The sequence below is a fragment of the Carcharhinus amblyrhynchos genome, chromosome 1 (genome assembly GCF_965287045.1).
Source record: "Carcharhinus amblyrhynchos chromosome 1, sCarAmb.v2.hapA, whole genome shotgun sequence".
Classification (NCBI taxonomy): domain Eukaryota; kingdom Metazoa; phylum Chordata; class Chondrichthyes; order Carcharhiniformes; family Carcharhinidae; genus Carcharhinus; species Carcharhinus amblyrhynchos.
Window position 1 is genome coordinate 97,375,298 of NC_137324.1, and position 19,254 is coordinate 97,394,551.

At 40.1% G+C, this 19,254-nt stretch overlaps 1 protein-coding gene across 2 annotated transcripts in view; it reads left to right on the plus strand.

Moving 5' to 3' along the window:
• Window positions 1-19,254, plus strand: part of dhx15 (DEAH (Asp-Glu-Ala-His) box helicase 15) — a 130,580-nt gene that overhangs the window by 96,808 nt on the left and 14,518 nt on the right. For both annotated transcript variants that reach the window (XM_080189459.1, XM_080189468.1), the window contains exons 7-11: window positions 5,769-5,855; window positions 7,388-7,537; window positions 10,478-10,586; window positions 11,838-12,029; window positions 13,321-13,443. In XM_080189459.1, the coding sequence (XP_080045585.1) occupies window positions 5,769-5,855; window positions 7,388-7,537; window positions 10,478-10,586; window positions 11,838-12,029; window positions 13,321-13,443 (661 nt within the window). The remainder of the gene's footprint in view (window positions 1-5,768; window positions 5,856-7,387; window positions 7,538-10,477; window positions 10,587-11,837; window positions 12,030-13,320; window positions 13,444-19,254) is intronic.

Genomic DNA, 19,254 nt, shown 5'->3' on the forward strand with positions numbered 1-19,254 from the left:
TGACTTCTTGTTTTTAAAACATTGAAAATGAGGTATTTGTATGCTAAAGGATGCTTGTTGTATTTATGGACTGTATCATTAATTTGAAGCTTTATTTTGACTGTGATAGTGTGTTTGAGCTCATTAACTGATGAGGCCACTTGTATACTGCAGCCTGAGATACTGGTATAACACTAATAAAATGGTTATCGTATGAAACAGAAAGTATTTTCTTATGAATGTCATAACTTAGTGAATCAATGTGTGTGCCTTGGCTGAATCTGCTGCACAGTAATTGCTGTTTCTTAGCAAGCTGCCATGTATGCAGAATTGATGAGAACATCAAGAGCTGTGAGTGTGCAATGAACGTCTCCTCGGGATATTTCATGAAACATCACCGGCTTTTTACTAACCTGTGGTCAATACTACTTGTAGATCATTTGTAGTTTTTGCTGTCTCCGTTGGGTCAAATCAGAAAATCGTAATTCCATCAGCACAGTCCACATTGTTTTGCTCTGTCCGTTGTCACTGGGGCAGGTTTGTTTCTTCTAGGAGTTGGTTACACTTATTTTTATATTTAGCGCTGGATCTTTCAAGCCATATTGTTGCCAACATTTATAGAAATGTGTCATGATGTAATTACACTCCCATGTCAGTGGTAGCGATGCGCTGGACAATTGGATGTCAAATTCAAGCTCCAGATTCTGGGAGAAGCTGAGGCTTTCAAGCAAAAAGCAAGTCTACCTCTCAGATTGGGCCAACATTTTACTATTTAATATAAAATTGATATTTATTGTCTATTAACAATGTTTGAATGATTTGAGGATTCCAAAGGTATCATTCCTGAAGGTGATGGAATGTAATATGTGGGCTTTGACAAAGGGTCATCTGGACCAGGTCAGCTCTTTTGTCTCTTTACAGATGCTGCCAGACCTGCTGGGATTTTCCAGCATTTTCTCTTTTGGTAATAATATGTGATGCCTTGAATATATTGCAGAGGGGTCTAAATGTTTACATAACTATCAATCACCTCTATCTGACCTCATGATGCAGCTTCTTGTACTTACCACCAGATGGTAGTAAAACCAACTTATTTACTGGAGCGTGCCAGCCATCTTTGTGAAGGTTAATTAAATTGGTCCAAACTAACGGCCCAGACATCAGATATATTGTTTACTATCTTGGAATAAACTGCGTGGCTTTGCCGAAAGAAAGCGAGTCCACATATTCCATGAATGTCAGGAATCTCTCTGAAGCATCAAGCTGAAATAAAACCAGAAAATCAATTGGAATGAACGAAAAGATTTTGAGTCAGCAAGTAACCTGAACTCCCATTCATAACTTGCTTACCCACCTGCATTGACTCAAATGCACATTCATTCACTGTTGTCTAGAACTTTTCTCCCAACCCAGATACTGACTTCCAGTCCCTTCCCCAAACCATCTACTGGCTGCATTTCACCCTTGCAGCCCTGCTCCAAATATTTACCTGGTTTCCTGTTTTAAAAGAGAAAACAATGGCTGTTTCCTCAGCCTCTCGGTGTAGCAAAGCATTATATTCTTCCAGTGACCCTTTTCAACAACAACACCCTCAATGTATTAAAGTACTCCAAGGTATCTCAGAGGCATTACAGATGTACCACTGAGCCTAATGTGGAGATCCTAAGTCAGGTGACTAAAATCTTAGGTTAATGAGGTAGAGAAGAGAGAGAGGGTTGTTTAGGGAGGAATTCCAGAACTTGGGACCTGGCAGCTATAGGCACAACCACCACTGGTGGAGCGATTTAAAACCACCAGATGTGTGAGCATTTCATGTTAGGTTTGTAGGACTGGAGGAGATTAGAGATAGGGAGGGGCAAGGATTCAAAATCATTGAGAACATTAAAACTTAAAACGAGGCATTTCTCTCCCGTCTGCCAATCTGGCTGATCTTTGCTCCTTGCTATTTGTGAAAGCCTCTAATTTGATCATCCTGACCCTTTATAGCACCCACAATGTCATGTCTGCTCTGAGTAGTTGTACACCCCTGGAGCCTCAGCAGATGACCACACTAAACTCTGAGGTGGAGCCCCAATTCACTGCTAGGGGCATTGCTCATAAACCTCCAAACTCTCAAAATGCTACTTCCAGCTTTGCCCTGAGTGCTGTGTATCCAGGTTAAAGATTGAATGCACAGAGGGAAGAGTCAAGGTGATTGATTTAGATTTCAGAGTATGCAAAGCCCAACGTTTTAGTCACAATGCCATGTATTTAAAAGAAAAAGATTTGTTGAAGCCATTGTAATGACTACGTGCCATGTATCTTTACTTAGAGTGGTTGGGGTGTGGAATGCACTGCTTGCTGTGATAGTGGAGTCGGACACTTTAGGAACTTTAAAGCAGTTGTTGAATAGGCACATGGAGCACACCAGAATGATAGGGAGTGGGACAGCTTGATCTTGGGTTCAGACATAGCTTGGCATAACATTAGGGGCCAAAGGTCCTGTACTGTGCTGTACAGTTCTATGTTCGTCACATAGCATGGGCGGCACAGCGCTTAGCACTGCTGCCTTTCAGCTCCAGGGACCTGGGTTCGATTCCCGGCTTGAGTCACTGTGTCATTCTCCCTGTGCCTGTAGGGTTTTCTCTGGGTGCTCCAGTTCCTCCCAGTCTCAAGATGTATGGATTAGGTGGATTGGCCATGTTAAAATTGCCCCTTAGTGTCCCGGAATGCATAGGTTAGAGGGCTTAGTGGGCTAAAATGTGGGTTATGGGGATAGGGCCTGGGGGGATTGTTTCATTGCAGACTTGATGGGCCAAATAGCCACCACCTGCACTGTGGGGATTCTGTGAAGCATAACATGAGTTATAGTTGGGTTTCTGTTGCTGATTTTGAAGACTGATTTTCTGAATGTGTTCAGATTTTTATTTTTGCGATCAATTTAGTGGAATATATGTTGGGGAAGTTACCAAACGGTAATTCAGAGCTTTGAAAAAAAAGGTTTAAGTCAGTAAGCCTGTTGCAATTTTGAATACCACAAAACCTTAAAGTGAGCATGAGACTAACAAAGTACCATTCGGTCAAAATGATAGCCAGTACAATTCCATTAACGTCTGTGGTAATTCCAAAGCTTTTGCCAAGCATATTCTCCCAGGATTTGTTCAGAGTTAGAGACTTTTTTTTAAGAGCTGTGGTATTGGATCACTTGACATTTTCTGTTCAATCTTCTCACCCTAACTGAGTTTCCAATCATTAGGTCAGGTTTCCTTACACAGCTTTACTGGTTATTGGATTTTCCCACTATGTTCCCAACATATGGCAGTACCTTTCACGTTTAATGATTTGCCAATGGGTTTGTCTGGATGTGACCAATCCCACGTGAAAAAGTCTAAAGAAAACATCTACCCTCAATAAATAATGTCACCCAGCCTTGATTTTCATGGGGTGAGACCATTGACTATAATTGTGAAGTTAATGCTTGGTTGCAGCCAGCTGGCTGGCCATCGGCTGCAGCCATGACTGTTTTTAAACCTGTGTAGTTTGTGGTAGGCGCGGTTCACAATGACCGACTCATTCCCAAATCCTATCCCTGAAGAAAACAAATTATCTAAGATTCTAAAGTGCCATGAAGCCACTGATCCAGTTCCAATGCTGCCTTCCTCACTGTGAGCTCCCTGGACTGCTAGGCAACACTAATAAATCAGTGCAGTACCATTTAGAAAAGATCATGTGTACTGATTCAAATCAACAGAGAACTGAAATGGACGGCAACTTTATCCTGTTTCCAGAAGGTTGATGGAGAATAGTGTACTTACTACTGAATTGCCATGAATGATTCTCCACTCCATAAATCTATCAGGTGCAACACGTTAATAAGCTCAACAAATGAGTTTGGACCAGATCGCTGCTGATGCTAGCAGTACGATAATCATGGTGTAAGCTGGCACAAATTAATCTGTTGGGCATGAGTTGTGTACAAAACCACAGTGGAGTTGGTTCAGTCTGACTCATTGCTTAGGTGAAGAACTATGGTTTTGGGATCATATCCTCAGGGTCTTGGTTTCAGAGAATGTATCAATCTACACCACTGACTGCTAACTTTTCAGAATTTTCCAGTTCCCTGGTGTGCTGTTGATGTCATTGGGCATAAGGTTTATTTCAGGAGAATCCCTCTTCCTGCAGAATTGGCCAGATGTTGTTCGCTGGTGATCCATCATCCCAAAAAAATCAGGGAAACTATTGGAGAAAGTTGATTTGAAAGACCTATGTGCAGTGCTACTGTGTAGGATTCTCTATTTGAATCATATTAAGGATACTAGGACTTGACATTAGTTCATACTTGGATCCTTAAATCAGTGCACTTAACATCTTTTCATCATCGTAGAATCCCTACAGTGTAGGAGGTCATTTGACCCATCGAGTATGGACTGACCATAATCCCACCCATGCCCCATCCCCGATCTCATGTACTTGCCTTACTAATCCCCTGACACTAAGGGGCAATTGCTAAATACCAAAAAAAAAAGAATTTCTGCATGATTATTATGTTACTACATGAAGTGTGGGCATTTGGTTTTTTTTGCGGGAAGGTGCAAGTTAGGATAAGAGGCAGAACAAATTGAGGAGAAATTTAACTTTTCTAAGCGTTACTGGGTGTTTGAAGGGTTGGGTTGATAGGTTGTTTGTGTGCTTTCTGTGATGCCGTGACTTCATCTCTAGACGTTCCTAATTAAAAGTTCTCGGTGTTGGGTAGTTCCTTAAATGAGCCTCCTCCATTTGATCAGTCACAAGCGGAGATGTTTGTGATTTATTCAGGGAAGCTTTGAGGAATAAACATTGGCAGTGTTGAATAAGTCCCAGTGTTTGGACCATGGGTGTTGAGGGCTTCTGCTTGTCTTGCTGGTGAAACAGAGTGTTGGCTATGACAAGGTTGTGGTCTTGCCGGTTGAGAGGAGAAGGATACTGTGAGTTTGCCTTTCATACCACTTTGCCCATCATAGCCTTTCAGAGATTCTTACCTTTCCTGACTCTGGTATTGAAATCTCCAAAGAGGATTGGTTTGTGAGTTCACTGCACCTGAAGGAGAATCCAGTGTGTGTATATTTCTTCAGCCCGCCCTTAAACTTCGGCGTTCAAGGTTGAATGGTTGGAAATAGAGAGGTCGGGAAGGGGATTGTAATCCGACAAGGTACTAGGGGTATTTTTAACAGCCATGCCAGCTCAGAAAAGCTCCATGAGTATAAAAATAATATTTAATAAGGTATCAGAGCAGAGTGGTCTGATTTATCTCAACATTTTTAATGATTTTATCAGACTGGAATAGTAGCAAAATGTAAATGGACATGGTGGGCGTAACTTGGCACTGGTTTTCTGCCTGAGGCGCACCCTTTGTAAGTCTGGAGTGGGCCATGATTTAAATAGCTAGCTCTCCTGCTGATTTCAGCAGAAGTTTCATGCATGTATTTGAAATGAATCTTGTGATTTAGTGCAATTTTGGGCTGCGCTATACACTAAGATTCCAATGTAGAACATTTATTAAGATTATTTATTAAGATTCCCCCTTTTTTCCTGTTTGCCTTTGTTGTCCTTTTGTTTGTAAATATCATGTACTTATTGTTGCAAGCAAATAATGAACATATCAGATAAATAAAAACATCTATTATGGATCAGTTTTGTTTTGGGTAGGTTTTGATTGGTTGACATTTCATTTTGACAGCCTAAAGCAAAACATTTATTTGAACAGTCTGAAAGATGCCAGTTTTGTTCAAACTTTGCTATGAATTTTCATTGTTTATTTTTCTACCTTTTAGGTTGTTGTGTCCACTAATATTGCTGAAACTTCACTCACTATTGACGGTGTTGTGTTTGTGATTGATCCTGGCTTTGCTAAACAGAAGGCAAGTATTTAAATCTGGCCTATTCCATATTGAACAAATGTTTGCACCCCTTCACCTGCCACTACTTGGTAATTTTGACAAATGTCTCATGATATTTCTGCCCTTAAACCTTTGCATTTCTGCACTCCAGATTCATTAATGGTGTATGTTTCAATGCACTCTGTTTGCTTTGCGACCCTTTCCCCTTATAGAATTCTTACAGCGCAGAAAAAGGCCATTTGGCCCATCCAGCCTGCACTGACCACAATTCCACCCAGGCCCTGTTCACATAACCCCATACATTTACCCTGTTAATCCCCAGATGAGGGCCAATTTAGTATCACCAACCCCTCTATTGAAGGAGGCAGACTTCTCTTGCTTAGTCTACTAGTGTTGGCAACCCTCCATATCTGTGCATAATTGAATGGCCGTTATTGAATCCGTCAAAAAAAGTGAGATTGAATTGATCACAGATGATATCAGTACCAATAATGAACTTGTATTCTCTCTGGTGAGTAAGCAACATTTCTAACTAGGATCACTGAATAGTACATTCTTTTGAATTTTCTTTCATATTTAATATTGACTCAGATACATTTTAGACTTTGGGGCCATATTTGCACTTAACTGGAATGACAACGATGAGCAGCAGATCATGTAGAGTAACCCTTAGAGCTGGATGTTACACTGATCATGAGAAAATCTTGGCTATAGGGATCGTGCACTCCTTTTTTCTGAAGCAATGAGTCATTATAATTTTACTCTTCAGACTTTGCTATTGCTGTTTGTCACAGGGTCTTGCCACTTTTCAATTTAAAATAGAAATATTTTGCATCCCTACCTGTGCCCCCACTGGATGCCATTAGAAAGAAACACCTGCCAAGTGATGATTTCTCCCAGCAGAGTTTGTAATGACAATCTATTATCATCTTAAAGATAACTTCATGGTTTTTCAATCCATGTAGCAGGCATGCTGGGTTCCGTAGAAGCTGTTTTAGCCCCTTAAACCTGTTCTGCCTTTTTATTAAATCATAGTTTATTGTGACCGAGCTTCGTTTTTCAGCAACTTAGAATACTACTTGCCCTGTTTAATAATCTATGTTGATCATTTGAACCCAAATCTATTTAAAGCTCAATCTTGTTTGATGTGTCATTTCTTTTTAGCCTTTTGTTCCCCACTGTTCTCAAACATAGAAAAAATATAGCTAGGGTTGAGGTGAATATTGGAGATGGTTAATTTGAGAAAAGAGTAAAGAAGCCAAAACCATCTGAAAATGATGATGGACACAGAATTCTATGCCAACACATATCTATTTCACTTTTACTGTTGAAATTGATGGACCAGGAAATTGATTTTTTTTTAAAAAAGTGATCCTCACTGTCCTGTTGTTATGGATTATTGTTATGTTGCACTTTAAAGAACCAATGCTTTCTCGGCATTTGACTTAATTGAGGAGAAAATATTTTCTTGTCCTGTGAACTTCTGATCCGACTGGTACTTGGGTTTCGGAGTTCAATACAACTTGTGTTTATCGTTTTTTCGTGATTCACAGGTATATAATCCACGTATCAGAGTCGAATCGTTATTGGTGACGGCTATCAGTAAAGCATCTGCACAGCAAAGAGCTGGCCGAGCTGGTCGTACTAGACCAGGAAAGTGCTTCAGACTCTATACTGAAAAGGCCTATAAAACTGAAATGCAGGCAAGTTTTGTATATCCCTTTACAATCAGTTTCTCCTTTTTATATTATAGAGAATTTGAATGATATTTGTCTGGAACTAGAAAATTGTGATATTTATCTAGAACCACCCAATAGACGGTTAATTGATTTTGTTTCACCATCTGAAGGAGTTTCCAAACTTTTAATCCTTTGACCTAGAAACATGAGTCTAGATTGGTTGGTCTACCATACAGCCTTAGAACATCACTGAAATTGTACCGACTGTCGTTCCCTTCAGTGTAATTTTGGTCGTGAGTTTGCAGCTTTGTCGATTCCCATTTCAGGTTATTATAGAATCCCTACAGTGCAGAACAAGGTTATTCCACCCACTCTGAGTACCTAGTATCCTATCCAGGGCCTCTCCTCTGCTCTATCCCCCAACTCCACAAATTTACCATGGCTAATTATTCTAATCTACGCATTTTAGGAACCAAGGGGCAATTTAACATGGCCAATCTACCTAACATGCGCATCTTTGGACTGTGGGAGGAAACCAGAGGAGGAAGCCCACGTAGACACGGGAAGAATGTGCAAACTCCATAGACAGTGACCCAAGGCCACAAATGAACTTGGGTCGCTGGTGCTGTGAGGCAGCAGTATTAACCATTGTGCTGCTGTGTTGCCCTCTATCTTCCACAATGCTGGAAAATGCATGAGTGTGAATGCCGAATAAGGATGGCATCAGTTGCATTTGTGTTTTGTACATTCCCACCCTGTTCTGGATATTTGCTGTTTACCAAACGGGTGAAGTACAAAGAAAAGTTTGTGGATTCATCATTATTCTTTGACTTGAAGAAACCTCCGCATTTTCCACTTATCTAGCTTCTGAACCCCTTTCATTGCCCCTTTTTGGGTTTGATAGTTTCATTTGAGAAAAGCGTTGCTGTTGGCTGTGTTTGGGCTGGTTGTGTGTGATATCAGCAAAGGAAGTATCAGGTAAGGTTACCACATCATGAAGAGGTTGTTGAGGGAAATCGACTTTCATGGTGTACAGGGCAATCTTGATTCTCTCTTGCAAAGGCGGCCTCTCACAGATAAGTAATTTTCATGAATAATCCAGTATTAGTTGCTATTTCCTAAGCATGACATGAAATGCAATGCCAGTATTTTTAGTTAGTTGGTCGGTGCTGGGGCCTCAGCTATTTACCATTTATATAGATGATCTGGAGGAGGGAACCGAGTGCAGGGTGTCGAAATTTGCTGATGACACCAAGATTGGGGGAAAGGCAAATTGTGCGGAGGGTGTGGAGAGTCTGCAGAAGGATCTAGATAGGCTGGGCGAATGGGCCAGGAAATGGCAAATGGAATTTAATGTTGGCAAGTGTGAGGTGGTCCACTTTGGTAGGAAGAATGGTAGGAAGGACTATTACTTACGTGGCGAAAAACTGCAGCAGGCGACGGTGCAGAGGGACCTCGGGGTCCTTGTGCATGAGTCGCAAAAACCCAGCTTGCAGGTGCAGCAGGTGGTCAGGAAGGCGAATGGGATGCTGGCCTTCATAGCGAGGGGGATTGAATATAAAAGTAGGGAGGTCTTGCTGCAGCTGTATAGGGCATTGGTGAGGCCGCAGCTGGAGTACTGTGTGCAGTTTTGGGCGCCGCACCTGCGCAAGGATATTTTGGCCCTGGAGGGAGTGCAGAGGAGGTTTACTAGGCTGATACCGGAGTTGAGGGGATTGAGCTATGAGGAGAGGCTGAATAAACTAGGCTTGTACTCGTTAGAGTTTAGAAGAAAGAGGGGAGATCTCATTGAGACGTATAAGATGATGAATGGGATGGATAGGATCGAGGTGGAGAGACTCTTCCCGCTCAAAAAAGACAGTAGGACTAGGGGGCACAGCCTCAAGATAAAGGGGAGGCGGTTTAGAACGGAGTTGAGGAGGAACTTCTTCACTCAAAGGGTGGTGAATCTCTGGAATTCTCTGCCCGTTGAAGTGGTGGAGGCTGCCTCGCTAAATATTTTCAAGAAGCGGGTTGATGGGTTCTTGATAAGAGAGGGGATTAAGGGTTATGGGGAGAGGGCCGGAAAGTGGAACTGAGCCACAACAGATCAGCCATGATCTTATTGAATGGCGGGGCAGGCTCGAAGGGCTAGATGGCCTACTCCTGCTCCTATTTCTTATGTTCTTATGTTCTTATCTACATAATATGGTATGGTAATCGTCTTGGTGTACTAAAACTAAATTTGAGGATGAAGTTTTGACCAGACTATTCACAACCTTGGTGTCATAACTGATCCAGATTTAGCTTTTTGACCACATAATCGTGCCATCACCAAAACCCCCTATTCCCAACATTATAGTTTTGCCTGACTCTGTCCCTGCCTCGGCTCATCCACTGCTCAAACCCTTATCTGTGTTACTTCCAGACTTGTCTATTCCAATATGTTGCTGACTGCTGTCCCATATTTCACCCTCTGTAAACTTGATCATCCAAAATTATGCTGCCCGCATCTGAATTTGCACCAAGTCCTGTCCTCGTTGATCTCAGTTGGCTCCCGGTTAAGCAGCATTTTTTTTTAAATCACCTCTTTCATTTCAAGTCCCTCCCTATCTCTGCAGTCTTCTCTAGCCTTCTGAGGTAGGCATGCTCCTCCAATTCTGGCCTCATGAGAATCTGTGGTTTTAATTGCCCCACCATTACCTTTAATTGCATTGGCTTGAAGCTCTTGAAACCACTGTGTCCGCTTTTAAGATGGTCTTTAAAACCTATCACTTTAACCAAGTTTTTGGGTCAACTGTGCTAATACCTCTTTGATGTGGTTTGGTGTCAAATTGTGTTTTCAACTGCTCATGTGACATACAGTGGGATGTATTATTATGTTAAACACGTTCCAAAAATACGAGTTTTCCATTTTGTTTATGCAGTGGGAGATTATTAACCTTGACATTATTTGAACTTCTGTTTACTGTTTTAAATTTTTAGGATAATACTTACCCTGAAATTTTGAGATCTAACCTGGGTTCTGTAGTTCTTCAGCTGAAGAAACTTGGCATTGATGATTTGGTACATTTTGACTTCATGGATCCACCAGGTATGGGGCTGGCCAAACATTGTTTTCAGAGATATTGCAAGTATGTTTATGCTCTCTATTTATTGAATCAGTGTTTAGATCCATTTTACAAAATTTTAAAATGATGTCATTTAAATCTGTCTTGTCCCAGCTTAAGATTGTTGTTATGTCTACAAAAGGTTGATGCTCCTCAGGTTGTTCCAGGGCTTGTGTAATTTACATTCTTCAGTTAGCCTGTTCTAATCTACCATTTGCGATATTATAAAAGGATTGCTATATTTGGTCATTTTCTGTTGGAAATCTCTAGGTTATGAAATGCCGTGATAAGACAGGATCTGAGTTTTCTGTGCTTGACATCTAAGAGCAGACAGATTTTCCTTCAGTCGTGCCCTGCGATATTTTACATTGACACGAACAGGCATTTGGGACCATGCTTTAATGTTGCATGTGAAAGTCAGCAACTCTTACAGTGCAAGGTTCACTTAGTGCGGCAGTGAAGTATCAGCCCAGTTAAGGTGTTGCATCTTTTGAAGTGGGCCAAACTGACTGTTTTAACCTGAATTGAGAGTACCGCCATTGAGCCCTGTGGACACTTCAGGTTAATAACACCAGCAGAATACTGAGAAAAGAAGGTTGAATAAAACGGCAGCATTTACTGGAAATTGGCAGTTAGTTTATTTTTCAGTTTGCTAAAGCTGGAAGTAACTTCTGTGGCCAGTTAAATTTTCAACCCTGAAGTCATAACATGCTCTACATGTAGAGCAAAAGGTTTCCAAAAATCTAGGCACGTGTTTGTATTTTGTAAAAGTGAGTCTGATGCATGGACAGGAAAGTACCAATGATTGATGCTATACATTGCTCTCTTACTTGTTGGCAGAATATATCGCTGTTAAAGTAAAAGCTCCCTTATCAATTTTTTTACATTCTTTTCCCCTGTTCTATTTGATCCTTGATGTGATTATTTGTTCTTAGGTCTTGAAAATTATTTGGACAGCAGCAGACATTGCTGAAAGGATATTATTCACTTCATGTCAGTTAAATTACATTGTTTGTGTTGGCATGAATGGTTTTGGGTTCAGATTGGCAAAAGGCGATGTAGTCTAATTTAGATGTCAAGTTGCCTAAATTGAATTCAGGAGAAAGATGAGACCACATTGTAAAGGTGTACGTCTAAATATTTACCTATGTTAGGGATACTAAATAGCACATCAGCTGAGTGGTTTTATTTCATCAAAGATCATGTCGCTAATAATTGTATGTTTTATGTTTCAGCTCCTGAGACGCTGATGAGAGCCTTGGAGCTTTTGAATTATCTCGCTGCACTGAATGATGATGGAGACCTGACGGAACTTGGGTCCATGATGGCAGAATTCCCATTAGATCCACAGTTGGCCAAGATGGTTATTGCCAGCTGTGAACACAACTGTTCAAATGAGATTCTCTCCATCACTGCAATGTTGTCAGGTAATAAGCGGGGACGCAATTGTCGAAACATCACTTGCGTTAGACAAAACAAATTATTGAACAGGTTTTGTGGTAGAGTTGATCTATTCCAAGAATATGCTTTGTTTGGATGCCCAGTAAATGCAATATATTAATGTTATATTTGAATGGTTATGGAAAATAGTGAAGTTTTGAGAACATTTTGAACTGAAGAATGTACAAGCTCAAGCAATTAATTCTGATTACAATTTTCCAGGTTTGATGCTTAATTTCAGGTATTTTTTAACCATTTTCAACATTTTATTCTGCCCGTAAATCACTTCTGTTCAAGCAGATATCTAGTAAAGGAGGAAAGTTTTTAATGAAGGGGAGATGTTGATGAATATCAAGACTGCTCAGCATTGTTAGGTTTACGTTCTGTGCACAAGAAACTAATTTTCACCCTAGTCTTAGAATTTCATTGTAGAGAAATAACTTTGCACTCCTACTCCCCAGGATCCAGACAGACAAAATATTTTGAATTTCCTAATAGGCTAAAAGATAATGAAGACTTGTGTTAAATCTTAAAGTATTTGTGTAATTTAGCTACTAAAAGTAACATGGTTTGGCAGTTTACGTTATTTTACTGTATCCCTTTGGCAGAGATGGGCGACACTAATGTTCGTTGTAACCCGAATATTGGTCATTAATTTAGGTAACTTGTGGTTTTGTATTTCATTAATAATCCTGATTCTACCCTGTATAATGCCTATACAAAACCATTAATGGGCTAATTACATTTTTGTAAGTAATGTTTAGCGAGGCGACAGACTTGAACTCTGTGTCAGTACAGTACTATAGATTAAATCAGATTCAGAGCAGCTGGGCAGGGCAGAGTTTCACCCTTGCTTCCTTTTTGTTCTTCCTGGGTTTTTAAACCTGTTTGCAAGGGTGAGATTCAAGTCATCTATTGTACGTTTCAAATACTAAACGTTTTACAGTTACATATATCTTCAGGTTAGGAAAATGCTTGCAGAAGGCATTCAGTTAATACATGATAATAGTTCTGTATTGCCCTATGCACCGCCTTTTTCACTAAAATTTGGTAATTGTGTAGCTTCTGAAACACTCTTGTCTTGCAGATGTGAGTAGGTGTTGATGTTTGGTACCAAGCCAAGGTAGTAGACAGTCCAAGATGCAGTTGGTGACCATGTCCCATCATGCCCTGCCCAATGCTCTCTGAACTGACCTAGCTAGGCCTTGTTCCTGTGTCTGTGAATGAGTGACTCATCCATATGGGCGTCTGTGTTGGGCCCATACCAACATTGTTTAGTCCCACAGTGTTTTGTTCGCCCAACGGAAGCTAAGAAAGCAGCCGACGAAGCCAAGATGCGGTTCGCACATATAGATGGAGATCACCTGACTCTGCTCAACGTTTACCATGCATTCAAGCAAAGTAAGTAATTTTCTGACTCCCCATTTATCAAGGGCAGATTTTCAGATGGGCTTGTTTTGTGGATATACACAACATTGTACAAGCTCCTGAATATTGAGCTTCAGCATACTCATCTGAGAATTGTTCACCAAGGATTTGCTATGCAGCTGTTCCTGTGCACGTTTTTATTATTTAAAGAGGTCTTCATATGAGCATAGCTGTAAGTCAAAGCTAAATGCTGGCCCAAATTTATATTGACATTTTGGTTTTAAATTACTGATCATACAGGATTGTCGACAGTCAATCCTTATTGTCTTAATAATATGCTCTACCCTCTAAGACTAGCTTGTAAATGTATTTTGTGGCTTTTTCATGATGTATTTTATGCTATTAAAGACAGTCACAGTGGACTAAGCTGCAACAGATTCAGAGGGAACAGTCGAAAGTGGTATTGCAACATCCAAGCTTATGTGTTCATTTGCCTGAAAAACATTAATGTGATATTTCCACCATTTAAGAATTTGCAACAATTTTAGTATCAAAATGTCAAACTCTAGAAAGCACAGTCACTAAATTACAGCATTTGTTTTCATTATTTGGGAGGAGAAATCCTGCAGAGGGAGGATATCACTTGTAAACAATTTAATATAAATTCAAAAATCAATAAGTTCTTTATATCTATCTGCTTCAATCTTTAAACTCTGTGCAGGAGGAGATGCAGGTAATTCTAGGACAGCAGAGATGGGTCTTTGTTTCCCAATTATAATTATACTCTTCAGATTTGTTATCAGTTTTCTTTCAGTATGTAACCTTTGAATTCTCATTAAACAGCCAGAAAGGAACAAGTAGCTGAATAGCTATACTTCCTGCATTCTAATTTGTAAAGGGAATAGTGTCTGAAGCTATAGCTAGGACATTCATAATGGGGTGAATGAGGAATGTTTTTCTTAGGCTTATGTGCTGCATAAGGATATGCAATTAATAGTTAGAAACCACTAGCTGGATTTTGGGCTCTTAACTGGGTGGTACTCCTACTTGGACAGTTAGGTGGCTTATTGGTCGGAACTTTAGATATCATGCATTGGGGTGAGTTCTACACAAGCCTGGATTCACAGTTGCATGCACCTATGAGAGGAACACTTGAAGGGCATGAGAATTAGAAAATTTTAAATCCATGTTGCCCAATCTTTAGTACATTCAAATAATTGGATACAAGTCTGTGGATCTGTGATAAACTCCGATCAAAATGGCTTATTAACTGAGCAACAGCCTGCACATTTGCACAGCACCTTTTTACTGTGCACATCATTCTGACGCTCTACTAACATGTCACATAAAATTTAGACAGTAAACCAAAGGATGAAACATAATAGTCTTTAAAATGGAGGGGAAAGGAGGTGATATTACTGAGAAAATTCTAGGGTGTGTAATGTCAGATAAACAATTCAACAGCACAGAGGCAGCAGGAGGGTGGAGGTGAGTTGGAGAGGGGGAGAACCGGGTGTCGTTGGTGTACACGTACAAGTTTTGTCCTCAATGTGTTATCCTGGCACAGTTCACAGCTGAGGAAACGGAGGATATCAAGGATATTGATTTGACTGAGGGAGATGGAAGGGCTAGTTGTGCTTGCAAAGGTACTAATTTGGGAACTGAGACATGGCCAATGGTACAGTAGCTGTGATTTAATAGGTAGGAGTGGAAGAAAGAGCAAGGATATTAGTATTGAAATTGTGCAACAATCTTCTTAATTTGAATTGCGGTTAATTTAAAATTTGTTATTTGATTCAAATATATTTTAGAGATGGCTACTTTTCCTCATGCTAATTCTTACAAAGCTTTAGGATCCCAAAATGATCGGGTTAGAAAGTTCATTTCATTCCACCAAATGGATTCCCCACATCCCCTCCCCATGAAATTCCCAATTATTGCTTCCAGTCTTAATTTCAACTCGATTCATTGTCATAGAATTCCGACAGTGCAGAAGGAGACCCATTGAGCCATCGAGCCTGTACTGACAACAATCCTACCCTATCTCCATTGTGCAGTTCTCGTTGTCCAGATTGTCACTATGATTCCAAATGGCTTTAGAACATATTGTTTTTTGAAGTCCATTCAGAAAACTGAATGCTGCAACTTGGGGCAAACAGAAACTACTCATTAGGTCAGTCGACATCTGAAAGAAAGATGGATGAATTTATGCAAAGTATTCCAGAAAGATTCCACCCAGAATATTTCCTTTTTAGAGGTATCCATCACCTGGTATCCATATCCAGTACTTTTTTTTTATTCTGTAAGCACGTCACTTCGTTCACCTCCTTTAGGTCTAGATTACTGTTATGAATTTTAAATTGACTATTCATTGCTGTTTGAATGACTTGGATGGTTTAATTATAAAAAACCCCAACGTTACACAGTGAAACAGTGCAAGTAACTAAATAGAGTCACATTTCCTTTTTAGCAAACAAAACATTTGAATGGCAGCTTGGCCCATTGGCAGCACACACACTGAATCCGAAGGTTATTCAAATTCTACTCCAGGGGCTTGTGAAAGTAATCAAGGTTAATATTTTACAGCAGTAGTGAGTGAATGTTGCATTGTCAGAAATTTCTTTTTTTTGAATGAGATGTTTAATCAAGAATGTCTGGTTGCAGAGGAGGGAAGGGAATTATTTGTTAAAATCCTACAGAACTAGCAAGAAAAGCTATGTTCTTTGCTGTCCTGATCAGCATTTAATGTTCAGTCTGTTTTGTAGTAATGTCCTTGGCTAGTTGAATGCACTCTCTTCTCAAGAATCGGAATGTCAAGAGAGTAATCCATACTGTGGATATGAGCAGCAAAATCTAGGTTACATTATTGTGAGTGTGGTACACTATTGGGCATGCTGAAAAGCTATTTCCCTAGCCAGCAGTTGTTGCCCTAGCCACTGTTCATCCCTCTGCCAACACCACCAAAATAAGAACTCTCAACTTCAGGTTAAAGTCTAACAGGTTTATTTGGCAGCACTAGCTTTCAGAGTCTCAAGCTCTGAAAGCTAGTGCTACCAAATTAATCTATTGGACTTAACCTGATGTTGTGAGACTTCTTGCTGTGCTTACCCAGTCCAATGCCAGCATCTCCACATCATGAACACCACCAAAAACAGATTACCTAGTAATTTATTTCCAATGTGGTTTAACTGGGGCACTGTAAATGACTTCTACCTCTTTGTACTCTAATCATCTAGAGATAAATGGCAGCAGTACAGTGGCTTTTTTCAGTTATTTTTTGGACCTGTCTGTAACATCTTAATCGTAGAATCTTGCAGTGCAGAAGGAGGCCATTCGGGTAGGATTGTTGTCAGTACAGGCTCGATAGCTGAATGGATCTCCTCCTGCACTGTCGGAATTCTGTGACTAAATGAATCGAGTTGAAATTAAGATTGGAAGCAATAATGGGAATTTCATGGGGAGGGGATGTGGGGAATCCATTCGGTGAAATGAAATGAACCTTCTAACCTGATCATTTTGGGATCAAGTCTGCACCGACCACAATCCCACCCAAGCCCTATCCCCATAACCTCATACATTTACCATAGCTAGCTCCCCAACACTAGGGGGCAATTTAGCATGGCCAATTCACCTAACTCACATATCTTTGGGCTGTGGAAGGAAACCAGAGCATCCGAAGGAAACCCACACAGACAGTGACCCAAGCTGAGATTTAAACCTGGGGCCCTGACACTGTGAGTCAGCAGTGCTAACCACTCTGTCAATGTGCCGCCCTAATGACCTACGTATCTGGACGGTCAAGTCTTTTTGGACCGTTATTTCTAGTTTTTCATCATTTGGAAAGTATTGACATTTTTTCTTTGTAGATCTAAATGTGACCTGACTCTCTTGCCTACATGAAATCCATTCATTGCCAGTTTGTCCATTTGCTTAATCTATTAATATCACATTGTAATTTTATGCTTTCTTCTACCTTTTGTGTCATTTGCAAACTTGATAATGTGACTCCATATCCTACTATCTAAGTCGTTAAGAAATACAATGAATAGTGGTTGAGGCCCCAACATACAATCTATAAGTCATATTGCAATTTAAATTTTTGATTTGACTTGAAACTTAAATATTATGATTTACATTTATTGTAACAAGTGCAAATCAAAAAGTTTCAATTGATTCATAGCACTGATCTTTTGAACAATTGCCAACATCTTTGTTACAGGAACTAGAAGCAGGAGAGGTCATCCAGTCCTTCAAGCCTGTTCCGCTGCATTCTTTGTAATCATGGCTGATGATCAAATTCAGTGTCCTGATCTCTTCCCCAACCCCCCTCCTCGCCCTCATTGTTTGATTTCTTTTGCCTCGTGCTATATCTAATTTCTTCTTGAAATCGGACAGTATTTTGGTCTCGACTACTTTGGTAGTGAATTCCACAGTGTCTCCGCTCTCTGGGTGCATTTTATTCATTTCACGTTGGCCATCTAGCACGAACTTAGCCTGGATTGATGAGTTCTGAAGACACTATGTGCTGATAATGCACTGTGTTTTGATGTTGTAGATTAATGGTGCTACTGTGGTCTTTGCCACTGAGACCTAGGAGCTATACCATTCTGCCAGTCCATTGTTTACCTTGATGGTTTAATGGTTACATTGGACCTTGAACACAGCAAAAAGTTTAGGACCAGTTCTTCAGCCTCTAAAGAAGGCATTAGGTAGTCTCAGAATGTTGACCATTTGATCTTTCTAGCTCGTCAATGATTTTTATGCTTTTTAGTTGCCGTATTCCCCAGTGGTGTTAATGCTGGGCATCAAAACAGGCTGTCATTTTCCAGAGATATGTCAAAATAGGTAGAAAAAGCCCATCCTTTTATTCACAAGGTAGTATCATCATCCGATCATTTATTCCCTAAGCAGTGATATAAGGAAGAAAGAGCAGATTGAAATAAATGGGATTGTAAATGTAAAAGGAATAAAACAAATTTTAAATTTAGCTCTCTGGGTCCTAGGCCTTTGTTATACAGTATATCCTTTGGCACCGTCCCAGATGATACATTACAGGCATCAAAAACAAATCTAGCACTTTCCTGGCTATATTCTTTAAATACATCGGAAAAATTCACACTCGTTGCAGATGATCATCATATAAGTGTTGCACCACGTTTCCTACAACATTTGGAACAAAATAGATGAGCTTAGAAAGCTGAAGAATTCAACAACACCCAGTCTGTCGGGTGATGGCTTCTGGGTTCAGGAGTTGGGTATTTCATTGCATTTGTGGAGGCATTTTGTTTTTCAGTGGTGACAGTTGAAGTGGTAGATAATTTAAAAGTTACGCTTTTGATTGGAAGCAAATAATTGCTTGTTACCTTCTTATGTAAATACCCACAAATGAAGCTGAGAACAAAAGAGGAAAGTGTTGATTTCTCATGACTTTCTGTATATTCTGGGGCATTCAGCATGCCATCTGTTAATTAGACCCCAGTTCTGTTAATTAGACTCCAGTTCCTTTCAGCATTATGCTGTGTTTGCTTGCTTTTCGTGGACCATTAGAGTTTGAATTGTTTCAGGATTATCAGTTTTTAACAGTGTTTGGAAGTTGCACTGTCAGGCTTTCATGGGTTCCTCATTGAGAACCTTTTAGATTTTTGAAGTTTATGCTGTGAAACATGTACACGGGAAGAACAAAATAAGCAACACAGACTCTACGAGTAGGGAGGAAGAAACTAAGACAGATGAGGCTATATAGATGGAGCTTGAAATAAAGAAGGGGCAATTACTTTGGGATTTTGCTACAAGCCTCCCAAAAGTAGAGGAGCAGATATGTTGGCAATCTACATTTGGAAAGTG